This window comes from Schistocerca gregaria, chromosome 4 (genome assembly GCF_023897955.1).
Source record: "Schistocerca gregaria isolate iqSchGreg1 chromosome 4, iqSchGreg1.2, whole genome shotgun sequence".
NCBI classification, from domain to species: Eukaryota; Metazoa; Arthropoda; class Insecta; order Orthoptera; family Acrididae; genus Schistocerca; species Schistocerca gregaria.
The window spans coordinates 402,521,152-402,548,669 of record NC_064923.1 but is presented as its reverse complement, the minus strand read 5'-3'; the positions used below and the strand labels follow the sequence as shown (position 1 = coordinate 402,548,669).

The 27,518-nt window shown below is 40.8% G+C and overlaps 1 protein-coding gene and 1 non-coding gene across 2 annotated transcripts in view; one reads left to right on the top strand and one right to left on the bottom strand.

Moving 5' to 3' along the window:
* Positions 1–3,566: 3,566 nt before the first annotated feature.
* LOC126267749 (pyruvate kinase-like) overlaps positions 3,567–27,518 on the top strand; it is a 44,460-nt gene continuing 20,508 nt past the window's right edge. Inside the window, exon 1 of the mRNA XM_049973053.1 lies at positions 3,567–4,130. Coding sequence (XP_049829010.1) covers positions 3,567–4,130 — 564 coding nt within the window. The remainder of the gene's footprint in view (positions 4,131–27,518) is intronic.
* Trnas-cga (transfer RNA serine (anticodon CGA)) lies at positions 23,929–24,003 on the bottom strand. The gene has a single exon. It is a non-coding gene; the product is annotated as a tRNA-Ser (tRNA).

The window sequence follows — 27,518 nt, the reverse complement described above, 5'->3', positions numbered from 1 at the left end:
AACCAACATCTTAGTCACGTGACTCGGGGCAGAAAGCCGAGTTTATGTCAGTACGCGCTGTGTGTAGTGGTGTTGACAGTTAGTTTCTCCTATTTATAGCTGAAATCAAGCATTGATTGTGACAATTCAGCGACATGTAGTACAACTGTTACACATGTAGTAGTGCAGTTAACGTACTTTCTCCGAAATTCCTGATAATAAAGCAATGGTTAACTTTTTTTACAAGTGGTCTGTTTGAAACATATTGACAGTTCTTTTTAACAAGCGACAGAATAATTGTCGTTTAGTGAATACTCTTTTTTGATCCTGTTATTCTTGTAGTTCACCACATCCACAGGAGTGGAAGACAAAATATTAATTCCGCACGCAGCATTTGTTTTCTAACGATTCCACAAGAATGTGTGTGAAATGATACAGGCTTTTGTAAGAAAGGAAATTCGTTTGTGTGCATAATGTCAGGTATTTACATAAAATAATGACACATATTGTCAGACTTTTTCTCAATCCATTACAGTTACTGAAATGTTATCAAGATAGTAAGTATAATATATTACAAAACGTTGATTATACTTGTGTAGTAAGCTAGATGTTAACAATACGTCGTCTTAAAATCAAGTTTTGCATCCAAGGATCAACATCCAGCCTAACTTTCAATTCATGGAAATATCTCTGCAAATATTTTGAAATAGTTCCCTTTCACAATTGAGATTTTCACCAGTTCGTGGAGAGTGTAGGGTCAAAACAAGACTTCTCTGGGCATATATTCGCTGAAGAACTGTAAATAGAACAGTCAGTACGTTTCACCTGGCCACACTAAAAGCGATAGTCTTCGCATTAATGTTAGGAATTTTGGAGAAATCAGAATAACTGCACTACTACATGTGTAATAGCAGTTAGACAAACTATTTCTCGTTAAAACTAATGCTTCATTTAAGCTAAAATGAGAAAAACTGGGTAATTTCCAAGTGTGATTGCCTACTGAAGTCGCTGGGTCCAAATGAAACATATCGAACGTGCGATGGTAAATCGATCATGCGACCCCGGTGACGGGCGTTATGATCAGATTAGATTACTACTCGTTACATAGATCATGAATACGACTCTTCGTAATGATGTGGAACGTGTCAGGTTAATAAAAGATGTCTGTACAAGATATTACATTACACAAAATATTGCATGACACTTATGTTTAAGTTGTTGTTTTTTTCCTTAATTTATATCTAAAAATTCAGCCCATGAGTAGAAGGAGTTGTCATCTAGAAATTCTTTTAATTTATTTTTAAATGTTAGTAGGCTATTTGTCAGGCTTTTGATGCTGTTTACTAGGTGACCAACGACTTTTGTGGCAGCATAATTTACCCCTTTCTGTGCCAAAGTCAGATTTAACCCTGCATAGTGAAGAGCAACCTTTCTCCTGATTATTTGTGATCGTCATTTTTATCTGTTTTCCGTCGTTCCCTTACTTGCTCTAAATTACATACCTCCGCGAATTATTTGCGAGTTGTTAGGGAAACCCAGACGATTTATCTCGTTACTGAGTGGAATGTCTTGTGTTCTTGACGCTTCTTCGTCGGATTCCCTCACATTGAAGAATCTAATTCCATGTTTATGCACCGTAGAAAATTGTTCGACTTTTTGTAGCAAATACGGAGTAATGCCAGACAAGGAAAGACCCTGTATAGACTGTGGTGGTGCGAAGTGTGTAAAACTCCGTAAGAACAGTTTCGATGCTGAAATATCGTTACAATTTCATCGCGGGCAGTGCAGAAAACGAACGAGTATCAGGAAAAATACATAGTTCGCCTCTTCCAAATTATCCATCTAGATCACCATAATGGACATTCACATGACGACAACACCGACGTCAAGTATGGTAAGTCGTCTCCTTTGCAGTTAAAGGTATTTTTGTAACGCTCTTCTTTTGTTGTTGCTGTAGCGACCAACGTAAACATACAACGCCCGCCAGAGCCGCACGATCGATTTACCATCGCACGTTCGATATGTTTCGTTTGGACCCAGCGACTTCGATAGGCAATCAATCTTGGAAATTACCAAAAACTGTGTCAGCTCCACCCCATGGAGTAAATATCTCTGGAGTGAGCATTCACATGCGCAGAACAATTTTGCGTTGTCAACATACATTGCCGGCCTGGTCACGTGATCTCGGGACAGCTTGTGTTTGTCCGTATAGCGCCCTGTATATTTAGAATATCACTACATCCCTAGTACAGACGGATTCTTTTTGTACGTGTCGTGGATTATTTATATATGTTGCGCAGACATTTTAACAGTATCCGTTTGATACCGGGAATAAACCAGCTACATAACTTTTAAGGGCAAGTGATGTAACATTCTGCTTCTTTGCGATAGGTGTCATAGTTCAGATGCACTCGATTTTTGGTAGTTTTCGCTATGATACGGCACTTCATAGTATTACAGAGCCTGACGTACATTTTTGCAGTGATTGTCGTTTTCGCGACCTAAAGCACAATTTTTCGTACTAGTGGCACTTTGAGGTATTTATTTAACGCATTTTAAGTATTGCTCCCAGTTTATTAAATAAATAGTAGACTGAGTTATCTATATACATAATTGACAAGTCACTGATAAATGCATGGAGGATAGTATTTACTGAAACAACTAACCTTTCCCTTTCCTGTTCCACTAGCAAATTTATAAGAGGAAGCGATTGTTTGTAAGCTTTTGTACGAACCGTAATATCTGTTTTATAGTCATAAAATCGTAGAAAAATAGGTCTACAGAATCAAGCCTTAATTATAAGGCGTCTCGAATTTTTTAAACATATACAGTGTCGCTTATTAATATGATTACTATAATTAGAGCTACATGGTATGTACCCATGAAAAGTTACTATCCCTCCTTTCACATATTTTTCTTTGCATCCGTAGCAACAACAGTAATTCCCCTCGCTATTACGCTATCAACAAACGGTGAAACACAACAAAAAGTCTTGATATTATAAACTTCAAACGCTGTAGAAAGCACACACGCACAGCGAAGTCACGAAAAGACGTGACAAGCCTGGTTTAATGTTGTCAACATGCGCAGAACGCAATGCTCCAGAGATATTTACTCTATGCTCCACCCCAAAACGTTCGTAATAACAGAAACTCGACGTCCTGTCCCGAGTCACGTGACTTAAACGTTGTTTTCATTGTAATGACGTCACGCGCAGTCTATGCTATCTGTGGTCTACGGTGATATCGATCGACAGAATATTTATATTCGCCTCGTCCAATACTATCATAAATATTCTTTGTGCCACAGTTGACAGTTTTCGACGAAGAATGTGAGCTCTGAGTTAGGTTTCTAAGAAAACAGTTCGTTTTTTCAATTCTTTCTTTCATATTTTGTAAAATTGTTCACAAGTGGGGACAGTTTGTAGCATAATCTCATGCTCGGATATATAAGATCTGAGAAGTACGGAACTTGCAAACAACGTCTCGTGTTTATTTAGGCAATAGAAACATCCCAGTGGGTCTGAGCAAATGAATTGCCACTATCCGAAATTGAGGTTCTCCGAAAATAAAATTGTGTGAGTGGCGATGGGGGACGAGCCGCTGCAGCCGCCGTGGTTGTCGTCGGGCGACGAGGGCGCCCCCGGCTGGAAGGACGCGGCGACGCAGCTGGAGCACAACGCGAGCTTGCGGCTGGGCTGCCTGCAGCGCGCGCGTCGCCTCACGGCTACGGTGTGCACCGTGTCGCCGGAGTGCGTCAACGAGGAGGAGATGGACCGGCTGGTGGAGGCGGGGCTGACGACGTGCCGGCTGGACCCGAGCCGCGGCAGCCTGGAGCAGCTGGCCGCCGTGCTGCAGGCGCTGCGCGAGGCGGCGGCGCGCCGCGGAGCGCGCCTCGGCCTGCACTGGCCCATCTCGGCCGCGCTCGTCACGAGCGGGCCCGCCATCCGCACGGGACATCTGTCGGGCGGCTTCTCCGCCGCCATACACCTCGACCCGGGAGACGTCGTCACGCTCACGACGGACAGCCAGTACTCCGAATCCTGTTCTGCCGACAACCTTTACGTCGACTACGAGAAGATTACCAGTGTCGTCAACGTCGGAGACACGGTGTTGCTCGACGAAGGGCGCATTTCGATGATTGTCAAAGAGGTAGGTATCGTACACAGTCTAGCGGAGCAGTTGTGACCCAGCCCCTACCACGCCGTAGCGGAGAAGCGAGGCAACTGTACCCCAATTGAAGCAGCTGATCGCCGCCATTTGCAGGGATGAATCCTCGTACAGTGTGTAAACTTTTAGGTGGCAGACCTCTCCCTAGTCGTGAATCGGTAGAAGTCGGTAAACGTCGGGAGGCTTCGGTAGGCAAGCAGTTGCGACTGCTGCCAACATCATCTAGCTGACTGTCTTGTACAAAGTAGACATTGTCAACTGCTTCGTTATTGTTTTGCGCTGTACTGTTTTGCGTGTTTTTATCGTGCAGTTGTGCTAAACATTATCAAAATGAGTGAAGAGGCAGTTGCTGGCCCATCTCGGGAGTCGCCAACAACCCCTACCGGTAGGCCTACAGTTAGAAGGAAACCAGTATTACGTAGCGATGCTCGCAAAATTATATTGCGTGTGATTGAATGCTGCGTAAGCGAAAGGGAGCAGAAAAAATTGCTTCCATTACTCTTTACGGGCGTTCCGAGAACAACTCACCAAAGTTTCATTGCAACCGGATGAATGGTTCGTGAGCATAGTAGACAAACATACATACATTCATTTTTAGGTATATGTTGCTGTTGCTGTTGTCTTCAGTCCTGAGACTGGTTTGATGCAGCTCTCCATGCTACTCTATCCTGTGCAAGCTTCTTCATCTCCCAGTACTTACTGCAACCTACATCCTTCTCAATCCGCTTAGTGTATTCATCTCTTGGCCTCCCTCTACGATTTTTGCCCTCCACAGTGCCCTCCAATACTAAATTTGTGAGCCCTTGATGCCTCAGAACATGACCTACCAATCGGTCCCTTCTTCTTGTCAAGTTGTGCCACAAACTTCTCTTCTCCCCAATCCGATTCAATACTTCCTCATTAGTTATGTGATCTACCCATCTAATCTTCAGCATTCTTCTGTAGCACCACTTTTCGAAAGCTTCTATTCTCTTCTTGTCCAAACTATTTATCGTCCATGTTTCACTTCCAAACATGGCTACACTCCATACAAATACTTTCAGAAAAAACTTCCTGACACTTAAATCTATACTTGATGTTAACAAATTTCTCTTCTTCAGAAACGCTTTCCTTGTCATTGCCAGTCTACATTTTATATCCTCTCTACTGCGACCATCATCAGTTATATTGCTCTCCAAATAGCAAAACTCCTTTACTACTTAAAGTGTCTCATTTCCTAATCTAATTCTCTCAGCATCATCCGACTTAATTCGACTACATTCCATTATCCTCGTTTTGCTTTTGTTGATGTTCATTTTATATCCTCCTTTCAAGACACTGTCCATTCCGTTCAACTGCTCTTCCAAGTCCTTTGCTGTCTCTGACAGAATTACAATGCCATCAGTGCACCTCAAAGTTTTTATTTCTTCTTCATGGAACTTAATGCCTACTCCTAATTTTTCTTTTGTTTCCTTTACTGCTTGCTCAATATATAGATTGAATAACATCGGGGAGAGGCTACAACCCTGTCTCACTTCCTTCCTACCCACTGCTTCCCTTTCATGCTCCCCGACTCTTATAACTGCCATCTGGTTTCTGTACAAATTGTAAATAGCCTTTCGCTCCCTGTATTTTACCCCTGCCACCTTTAGAATTTGAAAAAAACATTTAGGTATATAGATTTTAATATACATGACGATTTCAGTTTTGTTTGCGAACAACATTTAAAAAGAGTTTTACTTCCAAGCCTTTAAGCATGATGCGCAATTTGTAGTGCCAGCAGTGCAACTGGTAGGCGTTCCTTGTCCCCCCCCCCTCCCAAAGGCTCCTCTCCCCTCACCTGCCAATGCTTGATTCCTCCTCTCCCCGCACTCCCCACACAACTCTGCCGTCTTACAGTTAACACACTGTACTGGGGTTGTGATTTTAAGTATATGAGACGCAACAAGAGCAAATTGAAGTACAAATTAAGCACATGTTTCTTTAAAAAAATACTGAGTATTCGAGTCTATTTTAAAAGTATACTTAAATGAATGAAGTTTCCTAATTTCCGAAATACGCCTGCACAGAGACCCGAAATTTAAGAATGTAAGGCTCTTTGCTGACATGGTGGAGCGAGATTACACCGAGCTATTTGCATTAGATAATTACACGAAACTTTTAAAGTAGCAGACAGTACAATTATTATTTAATTCACATAATTTTCCTGTCAGTTCCTGTTTGCTTTTTGCCGACTACTGTGTACATTTTGCACGCTTACTTTTGTTTAGCACAGCATTGTCTACACTCGAATACTGGTATGATTAATTGTAATAACCCATATCACTAAATACCGTACGAATTTCATTCGCACATTAGTTTTTAACACTGATAGCACCTCTGAAAGTGGTTGAATTTGCAACATTTCATCAAATATTTGACAATTGACGAAGTATAATCACCACCTGACAAAACATGTTAAGTACCTAAACGCAATTATTCAACCTCCCTCTGATTCATACTTAATATATATTTGATTAAAAATCTAAATACCTATCATGTGCCTAGTTCTTCATTCAGTTCAACGTAGTACATTAACCCTCTTAGTATTTTTAGTAATTTATGTGCAAATACAACATAAGTACTTGACATGCAACAAAGTACCTTTGCCTGTAATTTAACATGCAACTTTTTTCCTATGTAACTTGCAATTTTTGTAGCAGAAAGTTTATTAGATACAGTATAAGGTATAAATATAGACATCAGGTTAGGCTATAGAACAATCTGCTGTTACCTACATTTAGCATATGCATTAATTGGCTTTGCAAACACTATACCTTTTCAAATGAGTTGGAAATCCAAATACTGTCGATATAGCATCTTCCTTCAGTTGACTTCTATTTACATAATTTTCCATACATAATTTTAAAAATGAAGAGAGCACAGAAAATGATTTGCTGTCGGTTGGAAGTTCTCTCTCCGAGTAGAAACAATCCATTTCCGATTTAGAAAATCATTTGTAAGGGGAATTCTAAACAAAAACCATCGATCATGATGCACTATTTCTCCATGAAGATACTATATACAAGTAATAGAAAGTAACAAACAACCAGAAATGACTGACCTGTGAAATGTAACATTGTTTCCGTCTTCGTCTTTACTTCCATTCTTACTGTTACAATTAAAAGCAGCACACGAACGAACCATGTTTACGCACTGTTTCCCTGCAAACGGCGGCTTCTTTCACGTTCAGTGTGAGGACGCGACACTAGCGCCAATGCGAGGTCTAGTTTTTATTTAGTAAGTCTATGTTCGTGACCAACGACCTATATAAACAACATAGACTGGCTATGGCACCGCCATCTTTGAAGCAACTCGAAAACTGAGCCGCCATGTCTTGTAGCGTCAAGGTGCAGCCTACACGTCGTCTGCTAATACTGAATGTTGTTATTGTTTACTACGAATGGCGTAAAAATAAAGCCAACGTGCATTGACAATCTGATTTCTCTACTGTAAAACATAGAGTGATGAAGGCTAAAAGAAATTAAACACACTTCTGACATCGATCAATTGAAAAGTTTATTACGAAATGTTGCAGTTCATTTCGCTGCAATGCCATATAGATTAGATCAAAAACAATTTTAAATAGTTCAATAGATCCAAAAACGACCAATTGACAGCGCAGGATGGGGTAATTTAACAGACTTCCTCAAATAATTATAAAGTTTGAAGGAGTAAAGATTGAGTGTATGGGCAAACTGTCTTATTTCTTTAGGATATTCAGAAATTGAACCTTTTTTTTCATTGCAAAAAGTGCTTCAGAATATCACTAATCTTGTCACATCCTATCACTTCAGAAGCACAGTCTTGAAGTCTCTTATTTAAGCCTACAACCACTGTTTCATACATCACAATTTGTTTCTTCTTTCTTGAAACACTTTGCCTTGCATGTTCCGCTTGCTTCCTCAGCTTCTCACTCCTTTTCTGTAGTGCCACATAATTCTGTTTCAATTTTTTTGGGCTAGGTAAACAATAAGAATGATCTGTATGATCATTCTGATTCACTCTTTCACCTACAAAAATGAAGTATTATCATTAAGCTTTATTTTTCTTTAAACATACAATGACTAATAGTAAAATTCACACATAACCCATATAGCAAATAAATAACAGGAAAACTATTTTACATGGTTCATTTGATAAGGAAGCTGATTCTTCACTGACAGGCTGTTTCCTTGGTTGTCTCTATACTATAGTTGTTTTCTGCAGATGGTCAGCAAACGTAAATATTGTCGGTACTGCGTTTGCCAGAAGTCGCCTTTTTTCGTTTGTACTATACATGTATCTATCTTCAAAGTGCAACGAGCATATGTAACTCTATTGAGTTGGCTGCCACTTATGACGCCTAATATTTGCTACCCACCGACTTAACAGCTCTTTCTTTTTCAGAGGAAATCTAAAAATAAAGAGACGTGTATACAGTAGCTTATTTACATTTTGTATACAGCTTAAACACGAAAATTATGCACAAGACGGTAAGTACAACACGCATTTAGATACTCACCTGAAATATGATATTCCAGTTGTTTTATCACTTCTATTAGCGCAATTGTACGCTGCACATACATTGGGCATGATTCGCGATTGGTCAATAAGACTTTTAAAACAAATTACAACCGGAAAACAGTGATTTTATAACGCCAATACTATGCACCAAATGTAAATATACTGAGTACTGACATGTAGACGTTTCAGAAAATGGCGGCCGGTGATGCTTTTTGCTGCCGCTGGCAGCGCTGTTACCTCACAGATAGCCACTCTACATAGTTTATATACCTCCGTCGTGTCACTCCGTTTCGTTTTTGTTACCACAGCGATAGCAGCGTGCCAAGTGGTCGGCAATCCAAACTTCTGAAAACGATATCGAATGCTATCTTCTAGAATGAATTTGTAACATAGTGTAAAAGCGGTGGCTCGTTTTTGTTTTACAGGTTACTATTACTTGCTGTGGGAGCTGTGATTTTTGATATTTTTGTCTAAACCAGATGGCAGTTATAAGAGTCGAGAGACATGAAAGGGAAGCAGTGGTTGGGAAGGAAGTGAGACAGGGTTGTAGCCTCTCCCCAATGCTATTCAATCTGTATATTGAGCAAGCAGTAAAGGAAACAACAGAAAAGTTCGGAGTAGGCATTATATTCCATGGAGAAGAAATAAACACTTTGAGGTTCGCCGATGACATTGTAATTCTGTCAGAGACAGCAAAGGACTTGGAAGAGCAGTTGAACGGAATGGACAGTGTCTTGAAAGGAGGATATAAAATGAACATCAACAAAAGCAAAACGAGGATAATGGAATGTAGTCGAATTAAGTCGGATGATGCTTAGGGAATTAGATTAGGAAATGAGACACTTAAAGTAGTAAAGGAGTTTTGCTATTTGGGGAGAAAAATAACTGATGATGGTCGAAGTAGAGAGGATATAAAATGTTGACTGGCAATGACAAGGAAAGCGCTTCTGAAGAAGAGAAATTTGTTAACATCGAGTATTGATTTAACTGTCTGGAGGTCGTTTCTTAAAGTATTTGTATGGAGTGTAGCCATGTATGGAAGTGAAACGTGGCCGATAAATAGTTTAGACAAGAAGAGAATAGAAGCTTTCGAAAAGTGGTGCTACAGAAGAATGCTGAAGATTAGATGGGTAGATCACATAACTAATGAGGAGGTACTGAACAGGAATGGGGAGAAAAGGAGTTTGTGCCACAACTTGACTAAAAGAAAGGATCGGTTGGTAGGACATGTTCTGAGGCATCAAGGGATCACCAATTTAGTACTGGAGGGCAGCGTGGAAGGTAAAAATCGTAGAGGGAGACCAAGAGATGAATACACTAAGCAGATTGAGAAGGATGTAGGTCGCAGTAAGTGCTGGGAGATGAAGAAGCTTGCACAGGATAGAGTAGCATGGAGAGCTGCATCAAACCACTCTCAGGACTGAAGACAACAACAACAAACCAGCAAGGCAAAACAGAAGCCACTACTTCCACCACATCAAGTGGATTTAATGCTCACGTACTCACACTGAGCCGTGAACACTTCCCAGTTTATGAATGGGGAATAGTTGAACATGATTACTACTGTTGTCGGTGCCATGCGTACGATATTGAATCATTATACTATCATTTGTGGCGCGAGACTTGCACGACCTTACAGCAACCGTTATAGAGGTCGTTACAAAAAGGTACGCCCAAACTTTCAGGAAACATTCCTCACACACAAATAAAGAAAAGATGTTATGTGGACATGTGTCCGGAAACGCTTAATTTCCATGTTAGAGCTCATTTTAGTTTCGTCAGTATGTTCTTCCACCTACACTCAATGGAGCACGTTATCATGATTTCATACGGGATACTTTACCTGTGCTGCTAGAACAGTGCCTTTACAGATACGACACAACGTGTGGTTCCTGCACGATGGAGCTCCTGCACATTTCAGTCGAAGTGTTCGTACGCTTCTCAACAAAAGATTCGGTGACCAATGGATTGGTAGAGGCGGACCAATTCCATGGCCTCCTCGCTCTCCTGACCTAAACCCTCTTGACTTTCATTTACGGGGGCATTTGAAAGCTCTTGTCTACGCAACCTCGGTATCAAATGTACAGACTCTTCGTGCTCGTATTGTGGACGGCTGTGATACAATACGCTATTCTCCAGGGCTGCATCAGCGAAGGGATTCCATGCGACGGAGGGTGGATGCATGTATCCTCGCTAACGGAGGACATTTTGAACATTTTTTGTAACAAAGTGTTTGAAGTCACGTTGGTACGTTCTTTGCTGTGTGTTTCCAGTCCATGATTAATGTGACTTGAAGAGAAGTAATAAAATGAGCTCTAACATGGAAAGTAAGCGTTTCCGGGCACATTTCCACATAACATATTTTCTTTCTTTGTGTGTGAGGAATGTTTCCTGAAAGTTTGGCCGTACCTTTTTGAAACATCCTGTAGTTCCGCATTACTCTGTTACACTAGGGGGGAGTTCACGTAAGGAAAGAGAGAGAATGTAAGATTTACGGACTCATTTATTTAACGCCGGCGAGAGTGGCCGAGCGGTTCTAGGAGCTATAGTCTGGAATCGCGCGACCGCTACGGTCGCAGGTTCGAATCCTGCCTCGGGCATGGATGTGTGTGATGTCCTTAGGTTAGTTAGGTTTATGTAGTTCTAAGTTCTAGGTAATTGATGACCTCAGAAGTTAAGTCCCATAGTGCTCAGAGCCATTTGAACCATTTTTTTTTATTTAACAGTTGAGAATCGAACAATAATACAACCAAATGGGAGTGGAGGGGGGGGGGGAGAAAAATTCGAGTTCAGCAGCCTGCCCTAACGTACGTTCATAATACGCCACGATAGCAGGAGGAAGGGAATTTTAGTAACGATCGCCGTATTATTAAATAGAATCCCATTCAGTAAAGGGCGGGGTTGCAGGCTTGCAACGACCACCACCAGGAATTAGCCGAAGACTAAGAAGATGCTACTGTGCGTGAATCGCTCGGTAGCCTCCCGTACTAAAGCAATAAAACCCGCAAGACGCGAAACTATTCACAATGACCTATCAGGTTCCCGCAGGGCGCGAATCTACAGTACACGTCGGCACTCATTCTTACCGAATTTCACCTCCTGGAAGCGGCACCTCCGGTCTCCGGCACGGTCACACTAGAACTAAACTACTACCCCTTTGACCACCACCCATCCACGGAGGAGCGGTTGGCGACCGCCCGCGAAAAACGGACGCGCACCTGAACAGGCCAATCATAGGGCCGCAATTTCACAGGAAGGCGACCTCGCGACGTTAAAATTGTGCAGAAATAGCGGTTACAAGGTTGGTAAGGCATGTTGGGGAACTGAGAAGAAGAGGAACTTTGGCTGCTACTGAACATTCAAACGACACCACGTGCTACCCTGGCGATCGGAAAAGGATAGGAAACGGGGAGCCATCATGGCTGCTAGAAGATAGTTGCCCTCGCCCATAAATAAAGAAAATTCCTGGCGCGGAGCTCCTCTCACAGGTCAGCGTGAGACAAACTGTAAAAATCGTCAAATAAATCAGGCAACCCATAGAAATTATTAATATTACCTGAATTATTACTTTTTCGAGTACAGAATGCTGGGATTAGAAATATGAAATACGAGCACTGAATGGTGAATGAAGTGCACGTCTTTCAATAGTTTTTACAGTAAGAGCATATGTAGTACCATAAAAATCGACAATAACTAAAAAATGACACCACATTGGTCATAATTGAGTTTTCTAAGGACCGTGGAATGTATAAAGCAATACATTACAGGACAGTTTATTTACGTTTCTCTTGGAACGTGCAGATATCTTTTGAAGTATGTCGTTTACTGATAATAACCAGAAATTGCTATTAAACACCAGAAGACCAGACCATTGGCTTAAACACACAGTATATCTACCCTACAACGTGAAGTTTTGGTCGCTACAGTACCAGCCGAATCAGTGACTTTGAAACGTAGGAAATCTGGATGTAAAATAATTCCTGCATTATTTAACGTATCAAATATGCCAAAACATCTATAGCTGAAGGGAAAGCCACATAGATGTGATACTAAAAAGTCAAAAGCAACAAAACTTGTTTTCCAACACAGATGAAACTAATTCCACAACTGTCGGTACATGTGAGCAACAAACGGAAGGAATCTTCAACGCATTCGTTTTTGAAGCAAAAGTAATTACATGTCCAAAAATGTCTCTGTATTAGAAAGACGAGTGATGTGTAAGAATGGACGCATCATTGAAGTCCGAAAACAATTTTTAGGTGTCAAGGAAGAGCCAGACATAAACACGTTTCTCACGCATGAAATATGTGTTGATATTCTCTTGTTTTCGGCGGAGCAAGCTGCAATTATACTCACATATTCGAAAATGTTTCTTCATCAATAAATTGTAACTTGTGTCACTGAATCAGTGAGTTTTGGTTGACTTTACATTTATTTGACGGTAATTCATGTCTCTTGGTAATTTACTGATGCATGGAACGTAAAATATAACTAGTTCGTTAATTAAGTATAAATATAATTAAAATGTAACATTATTCTTACGACCCATGTCTCTGCTTTCTCACCGCTTGGTGCGCTAGGTTCGCTCCATCTGTCAAACGCTAAACTTTCGCGCTAGAGAATGTCACGACTGTATGTACTAGACTGTGGTATTATATACTGTTTTGGGGATGAAGAGGAAATTGCAATACTAGCCGTCGATTTAGACCAGTGACGGAGTCACAGTCTAATACACACAGTCGCGACACCCTCTGCTGCGAAAGTTGTTACCGTTTGATAGCTGTAGCCACACTAGCTCTCCAGGCGTTCAGAAAGTCGATACATATGTCGTAAGACTAATGTTGCGTTTTAATTATTTTTCTGCCTAATTAACGAAATACTAATGTTTTTTTTTACGTTCCATGCATTAGTAAATTAGCAGAGACATGAATTATCATCAAATAAATGTAAAAAAAAGGCGAATATCACTGATTCAATGACATAAGCTACAACTTATTCATGAGGATCATTTTCGAATATGCATGTGACTGACTGCAGCTTACCCCGCAAAAAACAAGAGAATATAAACACATATTTCATGCGTGGGAAGCATTTCTCGCTGTTTTTGTCTGTTCTTATTACAATACGCACTTTTCTTGATACTTAAAATTGCGGACTTAAATGATTCATCCATTCATACACATCTCTCGACTCTCTAAAATACACGAACATTTTTGTAAATGTAATAAACTTCGCTTCAAAAGTGAAGATTCCTTTTGTTTGTTACTAAGCTGTAGCGACAGTTGTGGAATTAGTTTCATCTGTGTTGGGAAACAGTTTTATTGCTTTTGACGTATTATTGTCACATCTATGTGGTTTTTCCCTCCGGCTACAGATGTTTTGGTGCATTTGGTTGCTAAGTAATGTAGGTGTTATACACCATCCAGGTTTCCTATGTCCCACAGTCACCGATTTGGCTGGAACTGCAACGACCAAAACTTCACGTTGTTGGGTGGATATACGACGTCTTTCTGCTAAAGGTCTGGTCTTATAGTGTTTACTATCATTTTTTGGTTATTAACGGTAAACGACATACTTCAGGAAATATCTGTATGTTCCAAGAGAAACGTAAATAAGTTGTGCTGTAATGTACCGTTTTTCCAGGGTCCTCATGAAACTCAAGAATGACAAATGAGGCGTCATTTTTAGTTATGGCACTACATACGCTACGTTACAAATCAGTGTAGGCGATAATATTCGCACTCATCCGATATCATATTCAGAAGCGTCGCTTCCTGGGCGCTTGTTACCCTGCAATCGCAATGGCTAACAAAAACGAGACGCAATGTCACGACTGTAAACCGGGCCCTAGACGGTGAATAACATTGTGCAATGTTATTGACGTTCTCTCTATACAGCTCAACAAAATTGTGCAATTAAATAGTGGATCGAAAATGTTGACGATAAAGACGTTGGTGCTGCGATAATTGCTCTACTTCATTGCAAGCAGAAATCTATGAAAAACTTGGTCAAGGGGCAGTCGAAGATCACTCAACTTACTGAAAGATTTGAGGCTGAAAAAAAATCGCAACTTTTTGTGTGTTGACGGTCCAACATTTGATACATTACTGGAAATGATTGTCAACGTACGTAGGCGTCCCCATACATAAGCATCCCCACCCCTCCTCCTCCCCACAACCTTCTGCACCCCTTTGAATCTGCAGTACGACCTATTTTTATGCATTTCATAATTTTTATACACTACTAGAAGTGATTTCCCATGATTCCGCTAAAATTCTCGCTTAGCCAAATGTAGCACCACGTGACTGAGTCTGAGACAATAGTATTATAGCTTTAGCAGTTGCTACAAATTGTTTGTTCTTTTAAGTACAATATTGAAGTAATGTACGTGTAGTAAATACTGAGTGGATAACCGCCTTTTCTCTGGATATAATGTTTTGTGTGTTACCTATAAAATTTAGTTCTTGAGGAATAACACGTCCCAAAACCGATCGATTCATTTACATCAGAAATTTTAGAGTCTTGCACTCACCTCCACTCCCCCCTCCCCTCCCCCCTCCCGCTCCCATAGACGTTAGATTTTTTTGCGGGCGTACAAATCCCTATTATTAAAAATCCAAAACAGTACAGTGACAGACATAATTTCACGAAGTCTTTGTTTACCTGTTATGTATTATGATACAATACTTTGCATGTGGCAGTTCTTTGGAAGACTTTAAATTTACAAATTCAGGTTCACCTTATAGTTCTGGAAACTTGTCACGCAATAGTGCATGCACTAAATGACTGTTTTCGGATAGGTCATATAAGCACACACATAAATATCTATATATGATGTCATAATTTTGCTATAATTATTTTTTTAACATCGTCCTTCGTGGCCTTTCCCCGTATTTTTTTGAGCAGCAAATTTTTTTTTTAGCAGCAATTCTTTATAAGCCATTTCCGTTTTTGTACTCATCTGCATTAACATCCCATAATGCCGGTAGTTATTTATACATTTCGATGCTCTATAATCATAATGCTCTTTCTTCTTATTTTGAGCTCATTTTTAGCACCGTAACAACAACGAACAATGATATCCCAGAGTCTATTAGCCGGCCGAGGTGGCCGCGCGGTTGTAGGCGCTACAGTCTGGAACCGCGCGACCGCTACGGTAGCAGGTGCGAATCCTGCCTCAGGCTTGGAAGTGTGTGATGACCTTAGGTTAGTTAGGTTTAATTAGTTCTAAGTTCTAGGGGACTGATGACCTTAGAAGTTAAGGCCCATAATGCTGAGAGCCATTTGAGCCATTTGAACCAGAGTCTAGCACGCGAGAGACTGGCAAGGATATTTGTCAATACTGCCCACAGCACAATATGTCCAGGCAGTGCAAAATATTTCAGAAGTCTTTAGTGTTCTCATTATTATTGCGCAAGCTCTCAGTCTCACGCCTAGACGTTAAATATCTTTGTGCTTCAGGAAAAAAAATTCTACAATATTACTGACCGTTTACGGAGCGCTTCATATTGGACTGTGACGTAGTGAACGTGCGACAAACTTCATAAACAACATGATGACCATAATGTCGTCTTGAAAGGTAAAATGCACAGACAGTTTTGACTACGAGTGTTACCTGAAGTAGGAAAAAAATAGTTCTAACTCCAACTATTATGCTCAGTCGCGTAAAATACCAGAAACAGTACATGGAAATAAACCGAATCGATATCGTAAAAACACATTATACATATGTAATGGGTATCATGACACAAAAATTATCGTAAATGAATCGTAGCTACTATCGGAAAATTTACTTTAGCTATATAGTTCAAATGGAGAGACTGATACGCAGTTTCAATGCGTTTACTTGTCAGTTGCAAAATCGAAATAGTTAAAAGAAGAATAATCTTTAACTATTTACTGAAAGAGCGCGAATCGAGTGTTGCTAAAAAAGTTCTATATCTGTAAGGGAAACCTTGACACGAAGTACGAAATGAAACTGAAATGTGTATCGTAAAGAAATCGGGTCAAGAGAAGGTCCGATTCCAGCCGTTTGCTTTCACGTCCCGAATGACTTCATTAGTTTACGTTGCGAAGGATGTAAGCGAACTGTTATTAAATATTATCTGCACTTATATTAGTTTCCTGTGCTGTCTATGGTATTTGTAAACAGGAAGCATAGCTTTAATTGGCGGTAGAGATTTAAACAGCGTTTATATTTTTATTTTTTACACAAATACGGGGCTGTCTATTTCTGGATTGAGCACGATTTCTGAGCGTAACGTTACACAGGAACCTTAGAGCAAAAGTTAAATTGCTGCGAGTGAAACGATCAGTGTTCACTGCATTTTTTCAGTTTATTCTGGAAGAATCACCGTATGTTACTTTTCGAGTATGTAATTTCCTTGCAACGTGGATGTCTGCTATTGTTACCTTCGTTTGAGTTATATAACCCCAGCATATATTGAGATTCCACTTGAGTGGTTTTTGTACATTTTTGTTCGCTTCCGTGTGGGGGAATTTGTTTTCGTTATTCGTCGAATATGTCGTGGTGCTTTTGTGGCTCTGTGCCTTGCTGTATTCCTTTGAGTTATACAGGTGTTACAAAAAGGTACGCCCAAACTTTCAGGAAACATTCCTCACACACAAACAAGGAAAAGATGTTATGTGGACATGTGTCCGGAAACGCTTAATTTTCATGTTAGAGCTCATTTTAGTTTCGTCAGTATGTACTGTACTTCCTCGATTCACCGCCAGTTGGCCCAATTGAAGGAAGATAATGTTGACTTCGGTGCTTGTGTTGACATGCGACTCATTGCTCACATCAGTACGTAGCAACAACAGGTTAGCGTTCATCACGAACGTGGTTTTGCAGTCAGTGCAATGTTTACAAATGCGGAGTTGGCAGATGCCCTTTTTGATGTATGGATTAGCACGGGGCAATAGCCGTGGCGCGGTAGGTACGTTTGTATCGAGACAGATTTCCAGAACGAAGGTGTCCCGACAGGGTGAAGTTCGAAGCAATTGATCGGCGTCTTAGGGAGCACGGAACATTCCAGCTTATGACTCGCGACTGGGGAAGACCTAGAACGACGAGGACACCTGCAATGGACGAGGCAATTCTTCGTGCAGTTGACGATAATCCTAATGTGAGCGTCAGAGAAGTTACTGTTGTACAAGGTAACGTTGACCACGACACTGTATGGGTAGTGCTACGGGAGAACCACTTGTTTCCGTACCATGTACAGTGTGTGCAGGCATTATCAGCAGCTGATTGGCCTCCACGGGTACACTTCTGCGAATGGTTCATCCAACAATGTGTCAATCCTCATTTCAGTTTAGATGTTCTCTATTCGGATGAGGCTTCATTCCAACGTGATCAAATTTTAAATTTTCACTATCAACATATGTGGGCTGACGAGAATCCGCACGCAATTGTGCAATCACGTCATCAACACAGATTTTCTGTGAACTTTTGGGCAGGCATTGTTGGTGATGTCTTGATTGGGCCACATGTTCTTCCACCTACGCTCAATGGAGCACGTTATCATGATTTCATACGGGATACTCTACCTGTGTTGCTAGAACATGTGCCTTTACAAGTACGACACAACAAGTGGTTCCTGCACGATGGAGCTCCTGCACACTTCAGTCGAAGTGTTCGTACGCTTCTCAACAAAAGATTCGGTGACCAATGGATTGGTAGAGGCGGACCAATTCCATGGCCTCCTCGCTCTCCTGACCTAAACCCTCTTGACTTTCATTTATGGGGGCATTAGAAAGCTCTTGTCTACGCAACCTCGGTACCAAATGTAAAGACTCTTCGTGCTCGTATTGTGGACGGCTGTGATACAATACGCTATTCTCCAGTGCTGCATCAGCGAAGGGATTCCATGCGACGGAGGGTGGATGCATGTATCCTCGCTAACGGAGGACGTTTTGAACATTTCCTGTAACAAAGTGTTTGAAGTCACGCTGGTACGTTCTGTTGCTGTGTGTTTCCATTCCATGATTAATGTGATTTGAAGAGAAGTAATAAAATGAGCTCAAACATGGAAAGTAAGCGTTTCCGGACAGATGTCCACATAACATATTTTCTTTCTTTGTGTGTGAGGAATCTTTTCTGAAAGTTTGGTCGTACCTTTGTGTAACACCATGTATAGGTCTATCGTAAGATGCGATGCCACTTGTTTACTTCGACTCGTGACGTAAGTGCGTTATTTTGCGAAGTCCACGGGAAAGACCAGCGGTGGCGCGTACGTCACAGCATCTCATAATAGGTGTAAAACAAAGCATAGGACTATGGATGGAGAGATGTTGAATGAAACGCGTTTGGCTTTCAAGAGAACAATGCGTGAAACCTTCAGTGACTATCACAGCAGAATTCTTTCAAACGATATTTCATAAAACCTAAAGAAATTCTGGTCGTATATAAAGGATGTTAGTGCCACCAAAGTTAGTGTCAAGTGTCTAGCGAATAAGATAAGAACTGGAACAAAGGATAGCAAAATAACAGCTGAAATGTTTAACTCGGTTTTCAAGAGTTCCTTTACAAAGGAAAACCCAAGAAAATTGCCACAATTTAATACCCTTACAACTGAAAAGCTGAATGAAAACAGTATTATTGTCAGTCGTGTTGAAAAACATCTGAAAAAGTTAAAGCTGAACAATACTCCAGGGTCCGATAAAATCCCTATCAGATTCTGTACTGAATATGCGGCCGACTTAGCTTATCTTCTAACTATAATCTACTATAGATCCTTCGATCAAAACACAGTGTCCAGTAGTTGGAAAAATGCGCAGGTAACACACCACAACATGAAGGGTGATAGAAATGGCCCACGAAACTACCGTCCAATATCCTTGACATCGATTTGTTGTAGATTCGTAGAACATATTCTAAGCTCGAACTTAAAGAGGTATCTTGAGCAGAATAACCTTCTCCACGCCAAACAGCATGGATTCCGAGAACATCGGTCATGTGAAACCTAGCTCGCACTTTTCTCAAAAGACATAATGCAGGTTTTGGGTCAAGGCAGTTAAGTAGATGCAGCATTTCTTGATTTTCTAAAAGGATTTGACTTAGTACCACACCTACGCTTATTGACAAAAGTTCGATCTTATGGGATATCAAGTGAAATTTGTGACTGGACTGAGGACTTTCTGGTTGGGAGGACACGGCATGTTATCTTGGATGGAGAGTCATTGTCAGATGTAGAAGTAACTTCAGTTGTACCCCAGGGAAGTGTCTTGGGACCCTTGCTGCTCATGTTTTATGTTAATGACCCTGTGGAGAATATTAACAGTGCCTCAGACTTTTTGCAGATGATGTACTTTTGTACAATGAAGTGTTGTTTGACAGAAGCTGAAGCTGCATAAATATATAGTCAGATCTTGATCAGATTTCAACGTGGTGCAAAGCTTGGCAACTTGCTTTGAATATTCAGAAATGTAAAATTGTACACATCACCAAACGAAAAAACGTAGTATCCTATGACTATCATAAATACCTGGATGAAACACTTTGAAAGGATATGAAATGAAATGATAATATAGTCTCAGTTGTGTGTAAAGCAGCTGATAGACTTCGGTTTATTGGTGGAATACTGGGGAAGTGCAATCAGTCTTCAAAGGAGACTGCTTGCATATCACTTGTGCTACCCATTTTAGAACATTCCTCATGGGTGTGGGAGCCGTACCGAATAGGACTAACAGGGGAGATTGAACATATACAGAGAAGGGTAGTACGAATTGTCAGAGGTAAGTTTGGCCCGTGGGAGAGTGTTACAGCGATGCTGAAGGAATTTAACTGGAAGACTCTTGAAGATAGACGTAAACTATCCCGAGAAAGTATACTAACAAAGTTTCAAGAACCGGCTTTAAATGATGACTCTAGGAATATACTACAACCCCTTACGTTTCGCTCACATAGGGATGGTGAAGAAAGATTAGAATAATTACTGCACTGACAATGGAATTCAAAGGATCATTTTTCGTGCGCTGCATGCGTGAATGGATCAGGAAGAAACCCTAATAACTGGTGCACTGGGCTGTACCTTCTGCCATGCACTTTGTTTAGCAGAGTAGGGATGCAGATATGTGATACTGCACGTCTTACGAGTGCCAGCAGCCGTACCCGTTGGGGGGCGAGTAATTATTTCAGACGAGTTTAATAATTTTTGACTGCGTGTTTAAATGCAAGCCAGCTCTCGATGCCACACTACAAAGTAAAGTGTGTGTGTGAAATCTTATGGGACTTAACTGCTAAGGTCATCAGTCCCTAAGCTTACACACTACTTACCTAAATTATCCTAACGACAAACACACACACCCATGCCCGAGGGAGCACTCGAACCTCCGCCGGTACCAGCCCCACAGTCCATGACTGCAACGCCTTAGATCGCTCGGCTAATCCTGCGTGGCTAGAAAGTTGAGTCCTTTAGGGGATACGTTATCTACTGCATATTAATTTCTGGTGAGCCCTACATGGAGCCGAGCGTTCGCGGGGTGTGGCAGACAAGCCGACTAGCGTGATGTCACAAGTTCGTTGTGAGGTCTCAATTACTCGTGAGCCCCGATTTGTTGTATGAAGTCGTGCACGCTCAATCTACGAGGGTTACTCCAAAAGAAATGCACACTATTTTTGTAGTTTTCATTCTGCATGTGTGAAAGTTTTACAATGTGTTAATACATCCTTCCCACTTGCTTTCAAACTTAGTTCAACCTGTTCCCGTGAGTGGCGCCATCACAGCATGTCTTCAAGATGGCTGCTACACTTGACGTTCGTCAAGAGCAACGTGCTGTTATAGAATTCCTGCGCTGCGAAAACGAGACAGTGGGAAACATCCACAAGAAGTTGAGAAAGGTTTATAGAGATGCTGCTGTCTATCGCAGTACAGTTAGTCGGTGGGCAAGCTGGTTACGTGATGAAAGCGGGCACGGCAATATTGGGGATTGTCCTCGCAGCAGCAAGCCTCGTACTGCATACTCTCCAGAAATGTGCAGACAGCTAAGGAATTGGTGAGTGCTGACAGACGCATCACAGTGAACGAATTGTCACATTACGCTGGGATAAGGGAAGGAAGTGTTTGCAGAATACTGAAAGTGTTGGCGTTAAAAAAGGTTTGTGCCAGGTGGGTTCCCAGGATGTTGACGGTGGCTTACAAAGAAACAAGAAAAACGGTATGCAACGAACTTTTGGAACAATACGAGAATGGTGGAGATGAATTTCTTGGAAGAATTGTGACAGGTGATGAATCATGGCTCCATCATTTTTTACCAGAGACGAAAAGGTAATCAGTGGAGTGGCACCATCCAAATTCACCCGAGAAAAAAAATTCAAAACCACACCTTCTGCTGGAAAAGTTATGGCTACGGTGTCTTTCGATTCCGAAGGACTCTTGATTGTGGACATCATGCCAAGTGGAACCACCATAAATTCTGATGCATATGTGACGACACTGAAGAAACTTCAAGCTCAACCATCGGCAAAAGCAGGATGTTTTGCTGTTGCACGAGAATGCATGGCCACATGTCTGTCAAAAAACCATAGAAGCGATCACAAAACTCGGATGGACAACACTGAAACACCGGCTTTACAATCCTGACCTGGCTCCATGTGACTATCATCTCTTTGGGAAGCTGAAAGACTCTCTTCGTGGAACAGGGATTGAAGATGATGACTCCCTTGTGCATGCTGCCAAACAGTGGCTCTAGAATTTTACCGTGCTGGTATACAGGCGCTGGTTCCAAGATCGCGTAAGGCAGTTGAGAGGGATGGAAATTATGTGGAGAAATGAAAATATTGTTCCTAAAAGATGTATCTACACACTGTAAAATTTTCAAACATGTAGAATAAAAGATGGATTTAAAAAAAAATAGTGTGCATTTCTTTCGGAGTGACCCTCATATTTCAAATTTGGTTTCTGGAGTAAGTGGGGACTTACTATTATGTTTGTGATTTCATCTGTAGAAGTTGTGTCTAGTCTCTTGCAGCAATATGTAATTATGTATTTTTTTCCTTTTGACTTGTAAGTTCTAGTTTTCGGTTTCTTCGTTCTTTGCTTCTTGTTTGTTTTCATATAATTCTTCCCTTTGATTTGTGTTAAGAGTGTGTGGCAATATCAAGTACCGTTTGTTTTGGAGCGTTGTTCGCCATTTAGTGAGTTTCTCATTTTTTTATTTATCCTTTTTTGTTTTGTACATTGTGAGTTGTTTCTTGTCGGCAGATTCTGTTTCTCTGAAATAGAATCGTTTGTGTTTACCGTTTGTTGGTGTGCATTTTTTCCCTTGGAGTTGCACTTCTCTGTTGATTTGCGTGCAGACCGGTTTCATTTTGGAGATTTTTGTTTTGATTTTAGACAATATTTTTCACTCGGTAGTTTTCCTTTTTTATTTATTTTTATTCTCCCAGCGGCTGGTTTCCGTTTCAAGTTTATTGGTTATTAAGATTGAATATTAGGTATTTGCCGTGTGTTCGTATGTATGGAACCATCTGTAAAAGTGAGTTCGAGATCTCTTGACATTGCTGTGGGCGAAGACATCTATAGCTACATTAGATTTTTAGTCTGTTGGTGTTATAGCTGAACACGTTAGGTGTCGGCAGTGTGGCGAATTTATGAAGTTGTCTCGAGTCCCTCCATCTCGGACCAGGGCCCTCAACAAAAACGTCAGCGCGGTGACATCTGGAGATCCATTCGCCGAGGCTCGTGGTTCGAGAAATCTATGTTGCCATTGAGTGAACTGTGCGAATGATGTATTGTTGGTCGTGTGGGTATCCTACATGGCCGTGTTCCCGGGAAACAGGAGTGAATCTAAGTTGTGTTGTTGATTGGTATTCTTTCTGTTGGGAAGTTTGTTCTGACTTTACTAAGTATAAGGGATCTTCGGTGGGGGCTGACTGTGCATCTCGATATTGAAGAGAGCCAGTTTGCTAAGAGAAAATATAGAAAGGAGAAAAGGCTTGTGGGAATTCGAGGGTGGGAGGTTGTTGTTCATGCGGTGGGTGTTGTTGGTCGATGTGCAAAATCGTGTTTGGTAAGATAAATTGAAAAATTTGTCGAGTTGGGGTCTACCATTATTTCTGATTGTTTCTTCTCTTACACTTTTTCTTCTCTTGGGGCGTCGAACTTACGACCATCTTATCGTCAACCATACTTTGTAATTCAAAGATGAAGAAGTGGGGGCTTGTACGAACACAATAGAGGGTCCAGAATGAGATTTTCACTGTGCAGCGGAGTGTGCGCTGATATGAAACTTCCTGGCAGATTAAAACTGTGTGCCCGACCGAGACTCGAACTCGGGACCTTTGCCTTTCGCGGGCAAGTGCTCTACCAACTGAGCTACCGAAGCACGACTCACGCCCGGTACTCACAGCTTTACTTCTGCCAGTTCCTCGTCTCCTACCTTCCAAACTTTACAGAAGCTCTCCTGCGAGACATGCAGAACTAGCACTCCTGAAAGAAAGGATATTGCGGAGACATGGCTTAGCCACAGCCTGGGGGATGTTTCCAGAATGAGATTTTCACTCTGCAGCGGAGTGTGCGCTGATATGAAACTTCCTGGCAGATTAAAACTGTGTGCCCGACCGAGACTCGAACTCGGGACCTTTGCCTTTCGCGGGCAAGTTTCACAATAGAGGGTAATTGGCACGCTATTAAAGCCGTTGTCGGTAGATGCATATCTATGTTACAATCTCCCCTAGATGAGTACTAATGGAAGAGAAGTAGGTCTGAAAATTTCTTTCCTTTCCAAGTTTTGTGAGATCAGTTTGTAAAATGTATAGGACAGGGGAGGTTAGTTACGGGTTTTAAGGGAGTTGTGCCGGATGGGAGGGGAATGGCCTTGGGTTGTGATTTACAGGACCTGCTTTTTTCATTTATTTTTTTAAGTGCAGAGTTTCGTTCTGGGGAAGATGTTTCCTTAGTTTTTATGTGTTGCTCTCCTTTGTTTTTGTCGTTTTGTTTAATCGTCATGTAGATCGAACAATGGCTAAAGGAGCACTCATTCTCAGTTTTCTTACACACACTCCCGCATTCTCAATACCCGTAAGGTGGTTGTCTTGCATCGGGCAGGTACATTACACTAGCTCTTTTGGAAAGGAGTGAAAGTTTGCTATACTTCCTGGTACCAATGCCTCTAACTGTGTTAAAGACAGCCACCACTTGGTACGGCTGGTCACCCTTGACAAAGACGACATGTGGACATGCTAGCATTGTTTTTCGCAGAACCTGCACTTCAATATTACAATACCTAAAAAAAAAAAGAGGCGGTTATCCAATTTAACGTCTACTTCGTATATGTAGAGCAAGCACTGTACTTATAAATCGAAGCTTAACACCGAAAATAGATCAGTCATATGCTGCAAAGGCGTGATACAACAGTGTCCCGATTTCCTCGTTAGATGAAAACTATAGACAGGTAGATAATAATTTGCATTAGATACAATGACTCTTTTTCTTCAGATCTATGATATTGCTTGACGGTATTGTGGTTAAAAAATACGTTTCTTCTGTTGTTTTAATGTAACACTTGCGCAGTGGCTTAGGCACTGGCTTACACACGGCGGCAGACAGAATGTTCGTCTGCAGCAAGCTGGGGCTTACGAATGTATTAAGGCAATACATTTAGCAACCACCGATCAGCAGAAATGAGTGTGTATAGTCACAGCACAAATGAGAGCTGCTTTACCACTACGTATGACGAACAAATACTCTAACATGAACTCCAGAGGTTCAACCTGTCTGTAGGAATCATTAATGCATAGCATTCAAATATTATTAATGTAAATTCAGATCTACAACAATGAACGTGTTTACACATTCGATACTTCTTTTATTTGGTACATCTACATTTTGTCCTACAACTTTTACCAATTTCCGGCATTGGCGTCATTCCAAATTGCCAATTTTACAAACAATTTACAAATTTTTGGGTTTGGTAGTCTACCAGATCACCAATTTTACAGCCAATTTACGAATTTCTGGATTTGGTATCCCATCAGTTTGCCAATTTTACAGCCTGTTTTACCAATTATCGGATCTAGCATCCAACAAAATTGCCAATTCTTAGCTAATTTGCCAATTTCCAGATTTGTTGATCTACCAGTTTACCAATTTTACTAATTTCCGGATTTGACGCTCTGCCAAATTACAAATTTGCTGCCAGTTTTACTAATTTCTGGATATTATGTCCTACCAGTCTGCCATTGTACAGCCAATACTAGCAGTTTCCGGATTTGGTGCCACTCGACTAATATATTGCAGATATGCTAAAACATCATTTTATGCCATCAAAGTATTCCATGCCACCTCGCCATTTTTAACTCTGCTTTTCAATACAGTGTCATGTAATTCGAATAATAAAAAAAATTGTTACAAGAAATACCAACAACCCAATCCTCTCCTGTTTCATATTTTACGAGGGAGTGTTCCAATCCGACATGTCGGAACTATCCTGAAATGTTTTACGCAGGTGGAATGCACTGAAAGAAATGTACTGTTAAAATTTTATAAGCTAAGGCCCACTGCAAATATTTAAAAAAGAGTTGAAGTTACTCGTTTTTGCAATACGAAGAACAGCTCATAACAGCGGTTTGTACAGCTTTTCCTCTCTAGTGCTCGAATCGGCAAATAAGCAGACGTGGCCGTGACGAAAGGACGTAGTGCTGCGTAGCGCGAAGCCCGAAGTGCGCACACGTGAATTTTAAGCTCTTAATCCATACCAAAAATGTCTCACTTCACAAATTATTTGAATAACTTGCAGTTCCTAACGACATCTTAACTGTTGCAGAAGTAATTGTTACAGACGTAACTAGTAGAGGACAGAAAATCAAGACAGTGTATGATGTTACATTACAGACTATTTACATCATACCGGAATTTTAACTGTTGATATTACATATTTTATAGCAATTACTGTTGCACAGTTCTTATGTTAATTTTTGAATAATGTATATTTTGCTACCAGTGGAACAGTTCCTCGTTTATTCCCTGTTGTCAGCACAAAAATGCGAAAATTCTCTCCCAATTGAATGACGAAAACAAACGTTTTCCTTACATTAGGCGCACCTGATAATAGAAAAATTAATGCATTCAGGCACTTCTCCTGAACAGAGTAAATTCTGCACATTTTGCTGCGTACCAGGCATACTTGATCCAATTCTAAAAATGTGATGATGCAAACTGACAATGCAGAAATATCTGAAGGTTCCGCTGATAAACCTGGAATGACAAAGAGCTATCGGAAATTACTTGTCCGACAGTTATTTGAAAAATGCTTTACACGGATGAATAACTTTTTTTAACGAATCTTTTTGTCGTCCTGTTAAAGACAAAGGTGTCATTATGGCCAAGCCAAGAGTCCAACAAAAGCAATGAATTAGACTCCTATTCTGTGAAAATGGTGAGAAGACGTTTCGCATGCTACACTGAAAATTAATCTCTCCCAATTTTTCCAGATTTTGCTACATCGATTACAAGACTTTTGCAGATAAACGGTCTTTTTTTTATTAACTTTTGGTCCTAATTTGCTCTATGTTGCTGAAGAGAGAGATATAAGTTGCAGAAACAGTAATCCTCTGATACTTATCACAGGCATTGCTCTATATACGTAGTTTCCAACGAGGTCCGGGAGACCAGAGGGGGCTCCAAGGTGGCGCGAAAAAAAAAAAAAAATAAATAAATAAATAAATAAATAAATAAAAAGAAAAAATAAAAAGAAAAAAATGGGGGTTCGCAAGTTGAAAGTGGGGATCCAAGAAAATTTTTAACCACCCTAATTTTTTTGAGTACCTAGTGTATTTTAAGGTCAGAGACTGCTACTTGTAAAAACAAGCATATTCGATATTCAGTACATGTAATGTACTGC